Genomic DNA, 16,088 nt, shown 5'->3' on the forward strand with positions numbered 1-16,088 from the left:
TATGTGTTACTCGAATAATAAGATATCTTCCAGAAAACAAAAGTGTTAACTGATTTGCAAGTAATAAGAAAATAAACAGTACTGTATAAGCACCACAGATAACAAGTCATACTTGTCTGAGTTTGATATAACTGTCCAGCGTATTCTTCAAACTGCTCACTCTGCTTGAATGCTACAGTAAGATAAGCACGTTGATGCAGTATGCCCATGTGCCCATTTTATGATGATACAAAGCAAATTCTGGGGCAGCTGATTGGAGCTGCCAATGAAATTTTGACATGCTCTGTGTGTTTGCATTATTAATATACCAAAACCAACATGCTTTTTTTGTACTTGTGTATGTAGACTACTTTGTGGCTTTAAAACGGGGCCTTGACAGTATGGAAACATAACAGCTCATTGCGGCTCCAGGAGAGGCGACACATAACGCAGTTCACACGAAACATAGTTCCCCCCTTTACATGCATGTACAAGTGATGCAAAAACAAGATAACCTTGTGCCCATACCCTTGGGCATACCCCAGAGAGCTAGCAATGACTTATCAAAGTCCTTTTAACTTGTTAGCTCATTAAATCAACAATGAATGGGTTATCAACTTTTATTTCCCATCGTATTGCTTGTTAGCGAGGGTTAGCCCTCCCCCCAGCTATGTTATTTTAACCAGCCCAACCTCATTTTGTGCAAACATTTTGATCTACAATGGGTTCCAATGGGAACAGAAAAAGAGCACGACAAGACTTAATACTGTATGTAGCTGTGTAGCTAATCAACAAAGGTCTGACTCTGCTAATATTATGGCAGGAGCGTGCACAGTATTTAAAAATCTGCCTGTCATGGGGGTGCCAAAAAATTAGAGGGGCAGGGGGAGAGGGAATTTATGACTGCAGATAGCAATGAAAAACTACGATTCTTGGCTTACCCAGGTGCTGGTATGCCGCTGAATTTAGTGTCTGTTTCCTCAGCATACCCAAACTAAAGTTTGCTATGTCACAATGATTTTCATGGTTTTGTGGTTTTAAGATAATGTTGGTATTTCTAATAAAGAATTTGATGAACCAGATATGGTACTGTAGTCACGCCATCTGAACTTTGAATAAGCTTGGTCCAGCTAATTTTAGTGTGTGGTCTACATTACTCTTTACCCAATTGCAAATGAACAGCAGATAAAGTTACTACTTGCACTTTCAATACTCCAAAATGGAGCATTCAATACTCCAAAATAGATGCATATTCTAAGTATCTTTTTAAAAATAAAATTCTAATTAATTTTGGGTAAAACTAATAAACAAGTAGCCAAATAAAAATGATGAGATGGTGATTCGTGGGGGTGCAATGGCATCCCCTGTGGCCTATGACTGCACACCCCTGTATTAAGGCATTTGCATTAATAGTCATTTAATTAATGGAAGATGCCAGTCATAATAGCATGCACTTTAATTGCACTGTTCTGGGGCCTCTTACCTTAATCTCCCAGGAGCTGTCGCATTTGACAAGTTTGAAGTTCTTGCCCAGGTTGGAGCTGTTGCTGATGAAGCAGACCTTCAGGATCTTCACAGGGCCCCCAGCCCCAGAACCTGCCCCATCGGAGCCACAGTCTGACCAATCAGGGCCGCCAGGGCTTGGCAGCCTCCAGGACAGGGTGCTGGTGTCACCCGACATCTCGTCACGTGTGGTCACGGAAACAGCCACACCATCACACCTGCACCCTGGGGACGAGAGGGTTTAGTCACCCATATTGAAATATGGAAACACACATCCATACTATAATAACGGGTGGAGTATATCATTTGGGAGAATAATACCAGCATGTTAGTACTCTCTTCTTCTTTCACCCATATTTAATGAAAATATACAGGTACACATTGTACACATTGTAAAGCAGAGTTCACACAGACACACACGTGTGCTTAGTATAGGTTGTCCCAAGGGGGGTCCTTATCAAACGTTTCCTCTTTAATATAAAAGAGCACTAAATAGCTTAAAACTTTAAAAATTACATCAACTGTAAAATAAACCTCATTGTAATAAATAGCCTAGATATTTCTTGTACCAAACAGTTGAGCCTATTTGATTCATAATATAAAGCGACAGCAACTGATACATGCTTCAATGTACTATTGTACATTTCAGCCTGTTGTAGATGTTAAATAAGGCATTACGGGTTTAACAGTTTATTGAGGTGGCTTCAAGAGGAAAAGGGCTGGGAAGCCCTAATCTAGTGGCTCACTTACTGTAAATCATTGCTTTCCTAAGTGAATACATGCATGCCAAGAAGCACAATGTGAAAGACAGAAACAATTAGTTCACCAGATCTGTCTGTCTTGAGCTATAGCCTAGTTCAGGTACGTAAAGTGAAAATTCAAACACCAGTCACTGATGTATTTTATTTATGTGTTTAGACAAAAAAAAAAAAACATAATATACCACTCAGATAAAAGTGGTAGAAGAATGAATACAGTTTGCATGGGTTAAAAGACAAGTCCTTAATTCTAGTTTGAAAAAGTTAGCCTTAGCAGCAGTGATGGAGGATGAAAATGTAGAGAGGAGGGAATAGCAGCTGGACAGGGCATTGTGTGTCACATTCTCTCTGGTCCCCACAGTGGGGTCCTATCAGTGCATGTGTCAGATAAACACGGACTTGGAAAGGATGTAGGTCTGTTGAAAAGGTGACAAAAAGAATCAAGTGTTAGAAGAGAGAAGAGTGAGGAGACAGCAGTATTATTAGACAGCTGGTTGTAGAGACTATGATGTTCAGTGACAGAAGGAGTGGAGAAGAGGGGGTTTAGAAGAAAGTGAAAGGGAAAAAATAAATTCCCTTTGCAGCATTCAATACCAGTTCAGACAAAAAGTAATCAGCCAAGAATACGTTTTAGAATAGTTATATGCGTCATGCGTCAATTAAAAAGTCACACGATTAAATTCAATCATAGCAAATTATGCCTTTTTAAACGTTTATACTATTTTCCTAATTTGTTTTATGTAAATGTTGCCTATAAAGTCATCCAGATGCAAAAAGTGGATATGCATCTTTTTGAAAATGTGCTCTTTCACTGATGAACTTCTTTAGATATTGTAGTGATGGGATAACTACCCTACCTTAATTAGAAAACAAAAAATATATATATATTCCATCATTATGGACTATATACATTTCATAATGGTAACAGCCATATAGAGCTCTCCTGGCATCACCGGGCATTTGCACAGTTGGAGAGAATGCCATTTTCTTTGTTCCCAGAGGTGAATTCCTCCCAGTCCCTGTCACTAAAGCTGAGCATGCCTGGGGTTAGTGTTTAATAGTTAAGCTTAATACTTAAAGCATTCAGGGACAAGAAGCTCTTGTCACCCCACCCAACCATGAAAAGAGATCATTACAAGCCTCAACGAAGATAAACAGATCATTAAAGGTGCATTCATACCAAAAATCAGTCCTAGTAATTATGCCCAGCAACAAAGGAATTTATAAATGATTCATAGTATTGTATTTATTCTTGTTATCTTGTTACTAGTAAGAGCAGTAAGTCACAGTAAAGAAAAATGTTATGCATGGTGAAACAGAGATGTAAGGTTCTGGTCATTTCTATACCTTGCATCTCTGCTCATGTTACTGGGTCCCGACCAGTTCAAACTGAAAAGTCATAAAAACAGCCCCAGGATAAGGTCAACTCCTATTGTGTTCCTTACAAATGCAGCTTAATGTTCAATTTACCAGATCCTAAAGACACAAAGGTGTCATTACTTCCAGCAAGCAGTTTTTTAATGACAAACCTGTATGTTGACCCATGACAAGAGTGGTTGCTGATTTGGAAATGGATAATATTACACAGGCATGGACAGACAAAGGTCAGTTTTATAATAGAAACTGACATTAAATATATATCAACGTTTTAATAATTGCTGGTCCAAGGGCATTGGCTTTCAGCTTTTGTTGCTTTAATGCTACATAGCAGTGTATTCAGCAAAAACGTATATCAAATATAAAAATATTATTGTCCACCATACGGCATGAAAAAATGCTTCTGGCATCAAAAGCCAGAAAGAACACTTTTGCAGCTATGCCACAGCTTGTAGTGTTTTCTGGTGTGTGTTGAACTCCCTTTAATCATCAATCAGCTCACAAGAATACTATCAAATACCCATATTAAATTATAAGATGAAGCACTTTAATTCTACTGTTGCCTGTTGAAATAGTTTTTTCTCTGAACAACAATTTTGACAAACCAATATTTGTTTCCCACCTCTTCATTATTTCATAAAATAAATGAAATGCCCTGGCACCACAATTGTCAGGCCATACCTATTCCTGTATATTGGTTTTTTAGTTTTTTCTTTGATTGAATCCCAAAACAAATTCAGTCTGGTTTTACTGGATCTCATATGCCCTTAAACTTTCCCAAATTTTAACATTTAGTTCTTGCAAAGTCAGTCAGAGATAAGGTACTCCCTTAGATTCAATCAAATGCACGATGCCAGTTTAAGGGCAAATACAATTCAGTCAAACCACACCTTTTCCTGTTTTTGAGTTTCTTGAATTTTTCAGTTTTGTTTTATTTTGTTTTGTTTTCATGCTTGATGGAACCTTAGAACTTTAGTCTGGTTATAATTTATTTTTGGCTGATCTGAAAATCATTATTATTTTTTGAATATGGGAAATCCAAAATGTGTTAATTCATTGATTTATTCATTTATTGATTGATTTAACACTGGAAGGGCTGTACCATGAGAATGTAACCCCCAGGGAAAAGGCTTGGCTGGATTAAGAAATCAGCCATTAAATTTGAGTTTGCCATCAGGGCACTCTCTGGGGATGATTCCAACATGATTCTGCCTGACATCTTCAAACTTATTGTGTGTGGCAATGACCTATACGGTAACATGTAAAAGTGTTGGTATGGGAAATGCACTGTACATGGTACATACTGTGGGAAAACAATATTTTAGATATTGTACTGCACCAGGGAGAGGTTTGTACCATGCATTTTACTAACCATTGTATTTCCATATCTGGATATAATGCAACTTGGATTACAACACCAGTTGGTGAAGTAACAACAGACAGCACAACATCACTGGGTTTCTCCAACTGTGAGTCATTCAGCATTGCATAACTGCATGCTTTCCATTTTAGCATGTGTTGCCTTATCTATCAACTCTGAGGCCTTCAGTGTCAACAGAATGGAGAACTTTGTACTTTTGGAGACAAAAGAATGTTTCCACACACAGTTTCAATCCCCTTGTGATTTAACAAGCAACGCATCAACCTAATATAACATCATAGGCATTTTCCCAATTCAACAATCAAATTACAGTTAATTTCTTGAACTGACTGAATTCAAATGCCATTACACTGATTGGCCATGTAGATCAGACTGGTGTTCGTAAATAAATCTCTGAAAACATTGCAGGGGTAGAGAAGAACGGTTTTCTTTCTGCAGTCGTCTTGAATGATTTCTTATTACGCAACACCTGCAACTATGACGAGATTTCTGCGTATGTTCTTATTTTCTAACTGCACTTTTATCTTGTGATGGGTAATGAATGACTCCTTCAGAATTACTCTTTTTGGTGGACACATGGAAGCAAATCTTCTCCATAAAAGTTCCATTCTGCACCCTATTTTACATGCTATGGATACAGTGGCAAACTTCCATGTTTAAAAACAATTTATGTACAAGATGTAGGCTGACACAGTCCACAAGGCGGTCTACTCTCAAGCCATATACGAGTCCCCCAGGGCAGGTAGGGGTCTGATCTCCACCATGGAACCTTCATAACTGTGATCCCTTCTCTATCCATTACCCGTTCTGCTTTAAAGCTGTCTTTCTACCTTTTCATATACAGTGCAGTTTGTGAGAATCTGGAAAGTGGCAAAAAAAATTTGTTTTGGCTCAGTACTCCAGTACATTGTATTTGACATGAAACGATGAATATGAGGCTAAAGTTCAGACTGTCAGCTCTAATTTGAGAGTGAACCATGCAGGAATAAGAGCCAATTTAATGCACAGCTCCCCCGTTTTGTGGGACCAAAAGTAACAAGACAAATTAACATAATTTGAAATAATATCTAGTACTTTTTTGTGAATGCTTTGCAATCGATGACTGCCTAAAGCCTGATATTTCATGCAACATTTTATTTACAATAGATAACTTTGTACCTATATATTACATATTCATAGAATTTGCTTTTCGGAGTATCAACAAACAATATTAGAAAGTACACAAGCCGAGTTAAGTTTCAAAAACAATGAATTGCTATTTCAAGTCCTGTAGTGCAATACCAATGATAGGAATTTCAGAATAAATTGATTTAAACACTGACTGCGAATAACAACAATCCCGGAACCTAACAGCAGGCCGAGCACACAAGACAAGTAGGCTATGTGAGATACGGCCTTTGGATATTTCAAACTTGTGCAAGCAAAAATTCCAGCCTCAGAGGTACTGCAAGAAAACTCAACCAGACAATGATTTGCTGCTATGGGATGCAGACTCTTGTGCTCACAATCACACCACAAATTAACCAAAGGAACCACCTACCCACCAATAACACTTTAAAATACAGTTTTTAATGAATACCTGAATGCATTATTGTAAATTCTACAGTCTGTTCACCATACAAAAAATGTGCTGTGACCCCTTTAAGATTTCAGGCACTGTATCACAACAATGTTCAGTAAAAGATCTTTATTTTGATTTTAGGAAGTAGACATTTTTATATGCTACTAATACCAAAAATACCAACAGAGAGGAATTGTATGTGCACAGCCTGTGAAATAGTCTCAAACTTGAGGAAATAAAATGAGTGAATGAAATCATTTCTGGTATGACTAAGTCCTGAAAATATCTCTTAAATTTTGCCTACCAACATTAAATATATATATATATATATATATATATATATATATCTTGAATGTACTCTTTAGAATATAAATTTCCCTCTTTGAACTTAGACTTTACAGCACATTCTGCAACACTAGACCTAAACCCACGTAAACACACATGCACTTTTCAGGCACACATTCCTTCTGATTCTGATAGGCCTTCAAGTCTGCACATGAGTTGTTATAGCAACACTGCTCCCAGTTCATATGTTATCAGATTTCCAGTCTTGTCAGGTAATGAATGTGACTCACGGTGGAGCAATGGAGTCCTGGATAGTGGATACAGCTTCAGTATTTTTGAACCCAGGCCATATTTACAGATAATCCTGTGAGTAGTGGAGACCAGAACTTCACCAATTTCTTAAAAATTGAGTTTCATTCCCTTTTGTTGCAAGCTCAGACATGGTTCCCATTAGAATACATTGGGGGCTATTTTTTCAGCCTTCAAAAGCCATAATAAACATTTCTTTCAAAAACATGAAGCTCACAGTACATGCATAGCAGTCCTGACTTATTTTTCAGAAATGCAGAAATTGTTTTGAACAAAATCGTTTTTCTATTTCAGTTGGAACTATTTTTTTCTTTCAAACCAAGCACCTTCCAGTCAACTGTAAACTTAGGTACTCTGGGTGGCCCTTGGTCATATGGTCCCATTCAACTACATTCAATTTGGTACTTCCGTAAGTGGCTCCACTGAAAGGTGGCTGCCATCACTAAGAAATAGTATTAATAATGAGTTCTGTCATGTATTAACTATAAGTGTTCTACAAATTCATCAAACTTGCCTCAGTGCAAATTAGGCATCCAAATCTCACACAATAGAAGCATGCAATAATATTTAACATTTTTCCAAACTAAGCAGTGCAGTTCTTGCATCTCCTCATCGGTGCATTCAGGCTCAAACTGGTAGGCATTGCCATCCAAACCGAATATATCCTCATCAAACATACAATCATCATAGCAGGAATCCATCATGCTACAAGCAAAATATCGCAACAAAAATATTTTGCAAGCTTTATCCGTAGGTAACTAAGCTGCTGCAGCAAGACATAAACAGACTGCTTGCTACAGCAACCGAATTGTAAAAAATAAAAAAAATAAAAAACAAGCTAGCTACTGTACCTCGCAACCACAACCCCGTACACACACAAAGTCCTACATGGATGTAGCCAGAAATTATAATAGGCAGAAAAATGCAACTTCCCACCCCATAACTGCTCTGTTTGCAATGATTTGTTTCAGTAGAACATGCTAAGACAAGTATGAATATACCGTGAGCTTCTCATTTTCAAAAGATAAGTTTGTCATGGTTTTAGAAGGCTGCAAATGGTATTTTAAAAATGGTATGAAACTCAATTTTTAAGCAATCAGCAAAACTGTATTCTCCACTACTCACGATTATCCAAGATTATCCGAAAATAGGGCCCGGGTTCAAAAATGTACTGGATGTGAATGTATCAGGAAAGTACTAGTTTCTGTAAATTCAGTGTTGGAAATGATATCGCAACATAATAAGTCTAAAGGAAGTTGCTGGATATACTAAGTGGCCCATTGTCTGTATCACCCATCTCCACACTCGCAAAGACAGTGTACAGATAGGACATATGAACATGGAAAGTGAATGTAAATTGAGTGAAAAATAACTGATTATTCATCAACATGATCTGACAAGAATAAAGCCGTGGACTAGCTAGGGTGTATATTACAAGCAAGGTATCTAGATTGCTAGGAAAGTAAATAGTTCACATCAGTCAGCTAGCTAGATGAAGCAGCTACCTTAGTTCCCAAATGAATAAAAGTAACCATGCATAGTTAATGGTACAGGAATGCAAGTCAGTCCATATTTGCCAGTACATCAATACAGGTTGCTGTTAATATGAGGCATTTGAAGGCCGTACGTATAGTATTTTAGGTAGCCAGTTAGCAGATTTGTCTATAGGTTTGTAATTTAATTAGGCCTAATGCTTTAAGCTTGTGAAGATGTTTCTACAACGATATTCTTTATGTGTTTGGGTATTTGGCAAGTGGGGAACAGCAATCTGTATTACTGTTGCTATATCAAAATGGGGGGTATTAATACATGTACATTTTCCTATCTTCATGTCTTTCAAGGATACCCCCATCCAAAGAGAAATGTGAGAAATATGATTTAATAAAAAAGGGCTTCAGGATTAACATTCAGGGACCACGGTAAAGAATGAATAGCAATACACGAATGACCCCAAAGTCCATCATTTACAGCCTAGATTAATTAATTTCAGGTTGGAGTAATCACTGTTTTTTTAGCACACAGATGCCTTTCTCCACTGGTGTAGGCTGGAGTGTTCAATCGGCACTCACATTTTCCATATGATATGCATGAAAGGAAATGTCAAAATCTCCTCAATGAAAATGGATTGTTTTGGACATACGTCAAAGGATTCTTATTAATGAAATACATTATCCCCTACAGGTGTAACCACGCATATACTCTAAATGCACAGACAACGCATTGTATACAGATATTCGTTTCTTCCCAAAGCTGATCAGTGATATCTAACGAGTTTAAACAGGAAATGAAATGACGTTAATTTGCTGCACGTAATAAAACACGTTAAAGCATTTTGCGGCACATTTGCAGATTCATTCATTAAGTAACAGCGGAAATCAAACAGATGCAGCCCATCCCCAAAGGCGACAGTTTGCATTCACCAGTCTAACGACGATGATAATAATCATGTAGTAGAATATAGATCTCATAAAAAACACGTTTTCAACGTACAAAAATGCCAAGTTACTCACACATACAAGACATACCCCGTCTATAACTTATTCATTCAGACTGCCAAAATCCAGGCCTGCGATTAAAAGTATTGATATCAAAATGAGGCCAAGTTACGGTACTACAAACAATATAGGTCATCTTGCCTCATCGAAATTACATAAGATGTATTCCAAAGCAATGCTACCCAATATTTCCTCAATTCTTTCAAGTCACTTGGCCCTTTGTGTATAAGCATGCACTACATGGGCAGGGCAAACATATGTGTGGATGGCTTTCTCACAGTCAAGATTGATTGAATAGGTGTGTATATGTCCAAGTTGTATTGGTATGTATGTATTTCGCTGCCCAGCCTTTCTGTTGCGGGGGGATAAAGAAGTTCTCTATGTATGTATGTACAATATGTATTTTACATGCAGTACTTTTTGTACGTAGCAAATATGCAATAACTTGTACATTTACTGAAATGCAGTTCAGAAGCAAGTATAAACATATGTTTTCTGGAGAAATATGCTTCCTGTAGTTACTCACCAGCAGTTTTCTACATGAATTTCAACGTGTTGCATGAGGCAATTCTAAATATTTGACACTTTGATCTGACACAAAGTTTGCATGACATTGTAAAATGGTAAGATTAAAAAACACAGGGCCAAGTGAAAGAATTGAGGAAATATTGGGTAGCACTGCTTTGGAATACATCTTATGTAATTTCGGTGAGGCAAGATAGCCTATATTGTTTGTAGTACCATAACTTGGCGTCATTTTGATATCAATACTTTTAACCACAGACCTGGATTTTGGCAGTCTGAATGAATGAGTTGTAGACGGGGTATGTCTTGTATGTGTGAGTAACTTGGCATTTTTGTACGTTGAAAACGTGTTTTTTATAAGATATCATTTCTTTTTGCAAAGCGTTTTATTATGAGAGTGAGAAATGCGATGTGACCCTGTAAGAAACGGTTGTGGATTATGGCTATCCTTGTGTGCATTTGTACAGTCTGATGAGGGTGTACCGTTTGGCAGTTTTGGTTTGCTATATATGTAAAACAGTGGCTGTGACAAAGGGTGCGGTGGCGTAAGTGTAAACGGATCAGAAACGCAGGTGAAATATGGCCAGTGTATGTACTCACGGATTTGACGGCCATCCAACGAGCCTTGATTGACAAAAGAATCAGCAAGCCCGTAGAATTAGAGCTATCTAGGTCGCAACTTGTGTACCCTTCTGTCCTGCTCCGTTGTCTGTTATTTCGTGGAGATGTACTTTTAGTGTTTGTAAGGTTTATAAGGCATTTTGATAGGCTTATCTGCAGGTGGGAATCCTGTTCGCTGTTTTCCTAAGCTAGAACCGGAAAACTTGATATATAGAAGAAATATAGTTAGTAGTAATGGCAGCTATGCAATGCGTGAAATATCATTAGCAAACCTGTCCGTGGTTTTAAAGAAGAACACAGGCCAGTAAGCACAGAAGAGCTCCCGTTGAATCCATATGGCTTGGCAATATTGTAGCCGGTTAATAACTGAACGTGCAGACGGTACGTCATAATGCAGTGTATACGGAAGAAGAAGAAGAAGAAGAAGAAGAAGAAGAAGAAGAAGAAGAAGAAGAAGAAGAAGAAGAAGAAGAAGAAGAAGAAGAAGAAGAAGAAGAAGAAGAAGAAGAAGAAGAAGAAGAAGAAGAAGAAGAAGAAGAAGAAGAAGAAGAAGAAGAAGAAGAAGAAGAAGAAGAAGAAGAAGAAGAAGAAGAAGAAGAAGAAGAAGAAGAAGAAGAAGAAGAAGAAGAAGAAGAAGAAGAAGAAGAAGAAGAAGAAGAAGAAGAAGAAGAAGAAGAAGAAGAAGAAGAAGAAGAAGAAGAAGAAGAAGAAGAAGAAGAAGAATCCCCTTATAAGGGGATATAAGTGAACGTCCTTAGCTATCGATACTTGATATTAGAGCCCGACCGATGCCAGATTTTTGGGTCCGATGCCGATTCCGATTTTGGAGAGTCCTAGCCCACCGATTACCGATGTTTTGACCAATATTTTGTCAAAAATACTTATATTTTATTAAAATTTCAATATTTAAGAACATTTAACTTATAAGCAAACAAATAAAAATAAAAATAAACACACAAAGAACTTTTTAGATAAAAAAATGTAAAAGATGATATTAAATTAAATATATATATTAACACCATCTTTAAGTGTGTGAAATCAAAATAACTCCACACCTTGCTTTTACTCCTTTCTTTTCCAGCCATCTATAAAAAAATTAATTAAAAAAAAAATCAGTTTTCCAGTTTCAAACATGTATTTTTATGAATATTATTATTGTTGTTATTAATTTGTTATTATTATTTCTTAGTATCTATTCTCAGTAAATTAATTACATTTTCTTATTTTATTCCTACTACATGATCTCAAAGACTTTACCTTTACCTAGCGAGCTTCCCTGTCCATAAGAATTCGGTGGTGAAAATAACTACAATGCGCTCTGACGCATGACTAGATGACACACTCGCTCGCAATAACGCATTAGCTATTGACACAGCCTCATTATTTCTTATTATATATTCTCAGTAAGTTAAATGAATTATATTTTCTTATTTTATTTCTACTACATGATCTCAAAGACCTGCTTTCGTGCAGGTTACCCGCGCTAACTGTTGGTTGATTCACTTCTCCAAGAGCAATCCTTCTCTCATGTTATCACGACAAAGCTAGATAACATGGCTTAAAATGATCCACGTTAGAAGTGTTTTATCGGCGTTTTTACTGTCTGGTTAGCTTGCTACGATGACGCGTGACTAGATGACACACTCGCTTGCAATAACGCGTTGGCTATTGACACAGCATCATATAGTAGCTAATATCATTATCTCAGATAAAAAAACAAATGTGTGATGCATTCAATCACCATTTTATTTTGGCCGGTTATTTATTTGAGAATACAGCAATGTCCTCTGGAAATGTAGATCCTACGCTGCTTATGTGCTCACTGCCACTTCATAAAGGCTTGCTAGCCAGCTAGCTTACTAAAGTGAACCAAATAGCTAAGTTATCTAGCTCGCTCGCCTGATAATGAGGATTGATAAACATAGTGGTCGTATAAACGTATTTAATTAAAAACTTTCACTAAATATACATACCTTTATTGCGGCAATCAAATCTGCAGTGGTGAATACTGGATGAGGCACGTCTTATTACAGAAGTAGCGCGTCAGCTGCTGCAGTTCACACTTGTATTAGAGCTCCCTCTACTGGATAATTCTAGTAAATAGCAATTACAACGTGCGAATAGACAAGTACGGATAAATAATCAATGTTTTTTTTGTTTATTATACATCGGGACACATCGGCTGCATAACTGCCGATCCCGATGTCGTCAAAAAAGTCAAATAATGGCCGATATATCGGCCAAACCGATATATCGGTGGGGCTCTACTTGATATACTAAGCTAGTTGGCTAGTTTGTGAAAATTCAGTCTCCCAAGATGAGCGCGTATCATGAAGGTAGCTATGGTAACGGGGCACGGTCTGTCAATTATAGCTAACCGACAGTTCTCATTAACACGCCCAGACAGTTCGGGTGAACTTTTATAGTGGGAAATTCAGGCTTAGAAAAATAAATTTTAAAATACATTTAAATGACTGAATAATAAAAACAAAAATATGCACATTTTGTAGTTGCCTAAAGACAACTGGCAAGTGTTACATTCAACCACCATGTTACTCCTTTAACTGACAGGAGTGGAACCCAGTGTTGTCTTCTGCTGCCCATCCTCTTCAAGGTCTGATGCGTTGAGCATTCAGAGATACCCTTCTGCATGTGTGCGCTTTCTGTTAGCTTTAATTAGTCTGCCCATTGTCTTCTGAGTTCTCACTAACAAGTTGTTTTTTCTCTCAGAACTGCTGTTCACAGGATGGTTTTTGTTCATTGCACCATTCATTGAAAAGACTAGGCTATAATTATTTCACTCACATCATATACATGGGTGTGGACTCACAAACTGAACTGGCTAGGACTATCAACAGCACATGAAAAGCCCATTTGGCAACATTCTAGCATCTTGGAATATCTATTGCAAGAAGCAGCAAGGCATCAGTGGAAGGAGAATGGCACAGTTGCAATCTGCTTTTGGAATGTAGAATATGCAGGCAGCTCAATGAACCAATGGAGGGACTCAGAGGTTGTTGATCTCAGAGGTCTTTGATTTAGTTGCTCTTAGCCTCCTCTCTTGTTAGACTCATTACCTTGCAGCACTATATGGATATGATATGGATGTGAGATAAGCCCACAAAACTTCCGTGTCCTTTAAGAAAAAAGGTCAGTTACTTCTTTTAACTTCCCTTTACAGGCTTCCTAGAGACAGTACTGCTTACAGGAAGGCATCTTTAGAAATGTATCTTCAGCCAGAGTGTGAGCATAGCTGATCAAGGTGAAAGAGCGGTATCATTTTGTCTTAACAGCAGTTTGTTCAGCTACATCATTGCTCATTTTTTACTTAGAATTGTGGTTCACTTTTAACATTTACTTCACTATATAGTACATGAATGTGCTATTATAAACTGCCTAACTTTTCTCTTTCATCCTGACAAAATTCAAAACTCTTTTCGCATTAAATATGACTGTCTAACTCCGTGTTGACGTAAAAATTGTTAAGCTGAGACATTTATAGCCCAAAACTTATTCTGAAATCTATCTTCATGTTTTATACTAATTATTCATTTCAATGGGTATTGAACATCGTTACACATATGGTGCTCACAGTCATTTAAAAAATCCTACATGAGTACTGCGGCGTATTGAGATTTAATTCCAGGTATTTACTCATCTACAGAAATTCTTGCAGGAAACATTCTTCTCTAAACATTATTTTCTTCCCTCTGCTCAACTACCAATGTCCAAACAAAGATAAGATTGCAATCGTCCAACAGGAGCTGTAATTTTCCTCAACTCCCCTTTCTCCCATTTTTCATTAAAATCTTCTTTTATTCAAAAACTTTAGAATTTCTTACTCAAACACCTGCACACTGTCTGCATACACTGTCTGCTGTTCTCATACTCAATCGTGGTCCAGGAGAGCCACAGGGTCTTCTACATTTTGTTGTTTATCAGCACTTAAATGGCCAATTAAAACAGTTTCATCTGGCTTTTTGGGTCTAAATTGGTTGCTTATGTTAAGGTGAACACAAAAACTGGAGGACTAGTTCTCTAACTTTTATCTCTTTACCTAACTATTTATTTAAGCAATTTCCATGTTCATTCTTAAAATACTAAGCAGTCAGATTCACTTCTCTTTCTCAGTCTCTATCTCCTCTGACTCTCAAAGCTGAATGCCACCTGATCTCAGCTTTTCCTCCTTGATATACTGACATGAGAAAAAGAGAGCCAGCTGTCTACAAGCCTACTTTGACTCTTATGATGGGAAAAAATGTATGCTGGCCAAAAAGCCATTTGACAAAACTAATTTAAAAATGTGAATTTGAGTGCCTTGGGAGTGTAAATTAGGCATGAATTCATTAATAAACTGACCCACATTTTAGAAAGATGACATGTACACACAGTGGGTGTGACTATACTGGTGATTGAATACTTCTGAAGACAAGATCCATGCCTGAAAAAGTTACCTGATGCCTTCTAGGACAGGACTAAAGGCCTTCACTCCAGATACCGGACAAATGAGAACCTTTTAAAAACAAAATCCAAAACCAGCTCTAAAGTGCAGATCCCTTCATATTTGCTGATGACTGTACACTACATAGACATGTAGCAGAAATGTAGCAACACATCATCCATGAAAAACTGAGCCTAGTGTGATGTGGGTAAATTCCTCTATGTGGGGAGTAACTTCCTCAGAACCACAACATGCTCAGTGTGGGCATTAGTGGTCTTGCTGCAATAAAATGACAGTGGGTGAAATTTGCACAAAATTAATTTAAAGGTAAAGCATTGCTTTATGCAGCATTGTAAAATAGTGCAAGAACAGTCAACTCAGAGATGGCTGGAAAATATTTAAATACTAGAAAATAATTTTCTGCATATTTGCACAACATACAACCAATAAATGGTTTCTTAAAATGTGGTTGCTACAGAGGATATAGGCTGTTCATGTAATAACAATGAATCAATTCCATTACTTCGCTTTCTTGCAATGTGCAAGATGCATCTTAAACACTGGCAGTGCATTTAAAGTAATAATCTCAAAGATTTTCATTAAAATGAATGCCTGTTAAGTCGCTATCTATCGCCGAATTAGGTAACACAATGGTGATTGAGCCTATTATTATATAAATTTATATTATTATTATTATAATTTATGATTAAAGAACTGGGTGTCTGTGGCGACATTCCCGGGAAAAAATCACAAGCAGCTCATAGTTAATGACGCATTTTCCATCACCCATCAGTGGTTGGTCCGCCAGAGAGAGTAGGTGGAGCTAACGCAACAGGCTCGCTCTTCAAGTCAC

The 16,088-nt window shown here is 37.4% G+C and overlaps 1 protein-coding gene across 2 annotated transcripts in view; it reads right to left on the bottom strand.

Moving 5' to 3' along the window:
* The window catches only part of ptk2bb (protein tyrosine kinase 2 beta, b), a 60,052-nt gene that overhangs the window by 36,763 nt on the left and 7,201 nt on the right, over positions 1-16,088 (bottom strand). For both annotated transcript variants that reach the window (XM_035421775.1, XM_035421776.1), the window contains exon 2: positions 1,463-1,707. In XM_035421775.1, the coding sequence (XP_035277666.1) occupies positions 1,463-1,660 (198 nt within the window). In that variant the 5' untranslated portion in view covers positions 1,661-1,707. The remainder of the gene's footprint in view (positions 1-1,462; positions 1,708-16,088) is intronic.

Source organism: Anguilla anguilla, chromosome 6 (genome assembly GCF_013347855.1).
Source record: "Anguilla anguilla isolate fAngAng1 chromosome 6, fAngAng1.pri, whole genome shotgun sequence".
Classification (NCBI taxonomy): domain Eukaryota; kingdom Metazoa; phylum Chordata; class Actinopteri; order Anguilliformes; family Anguillidae; genus Anguilla; species Anguilla anguilla.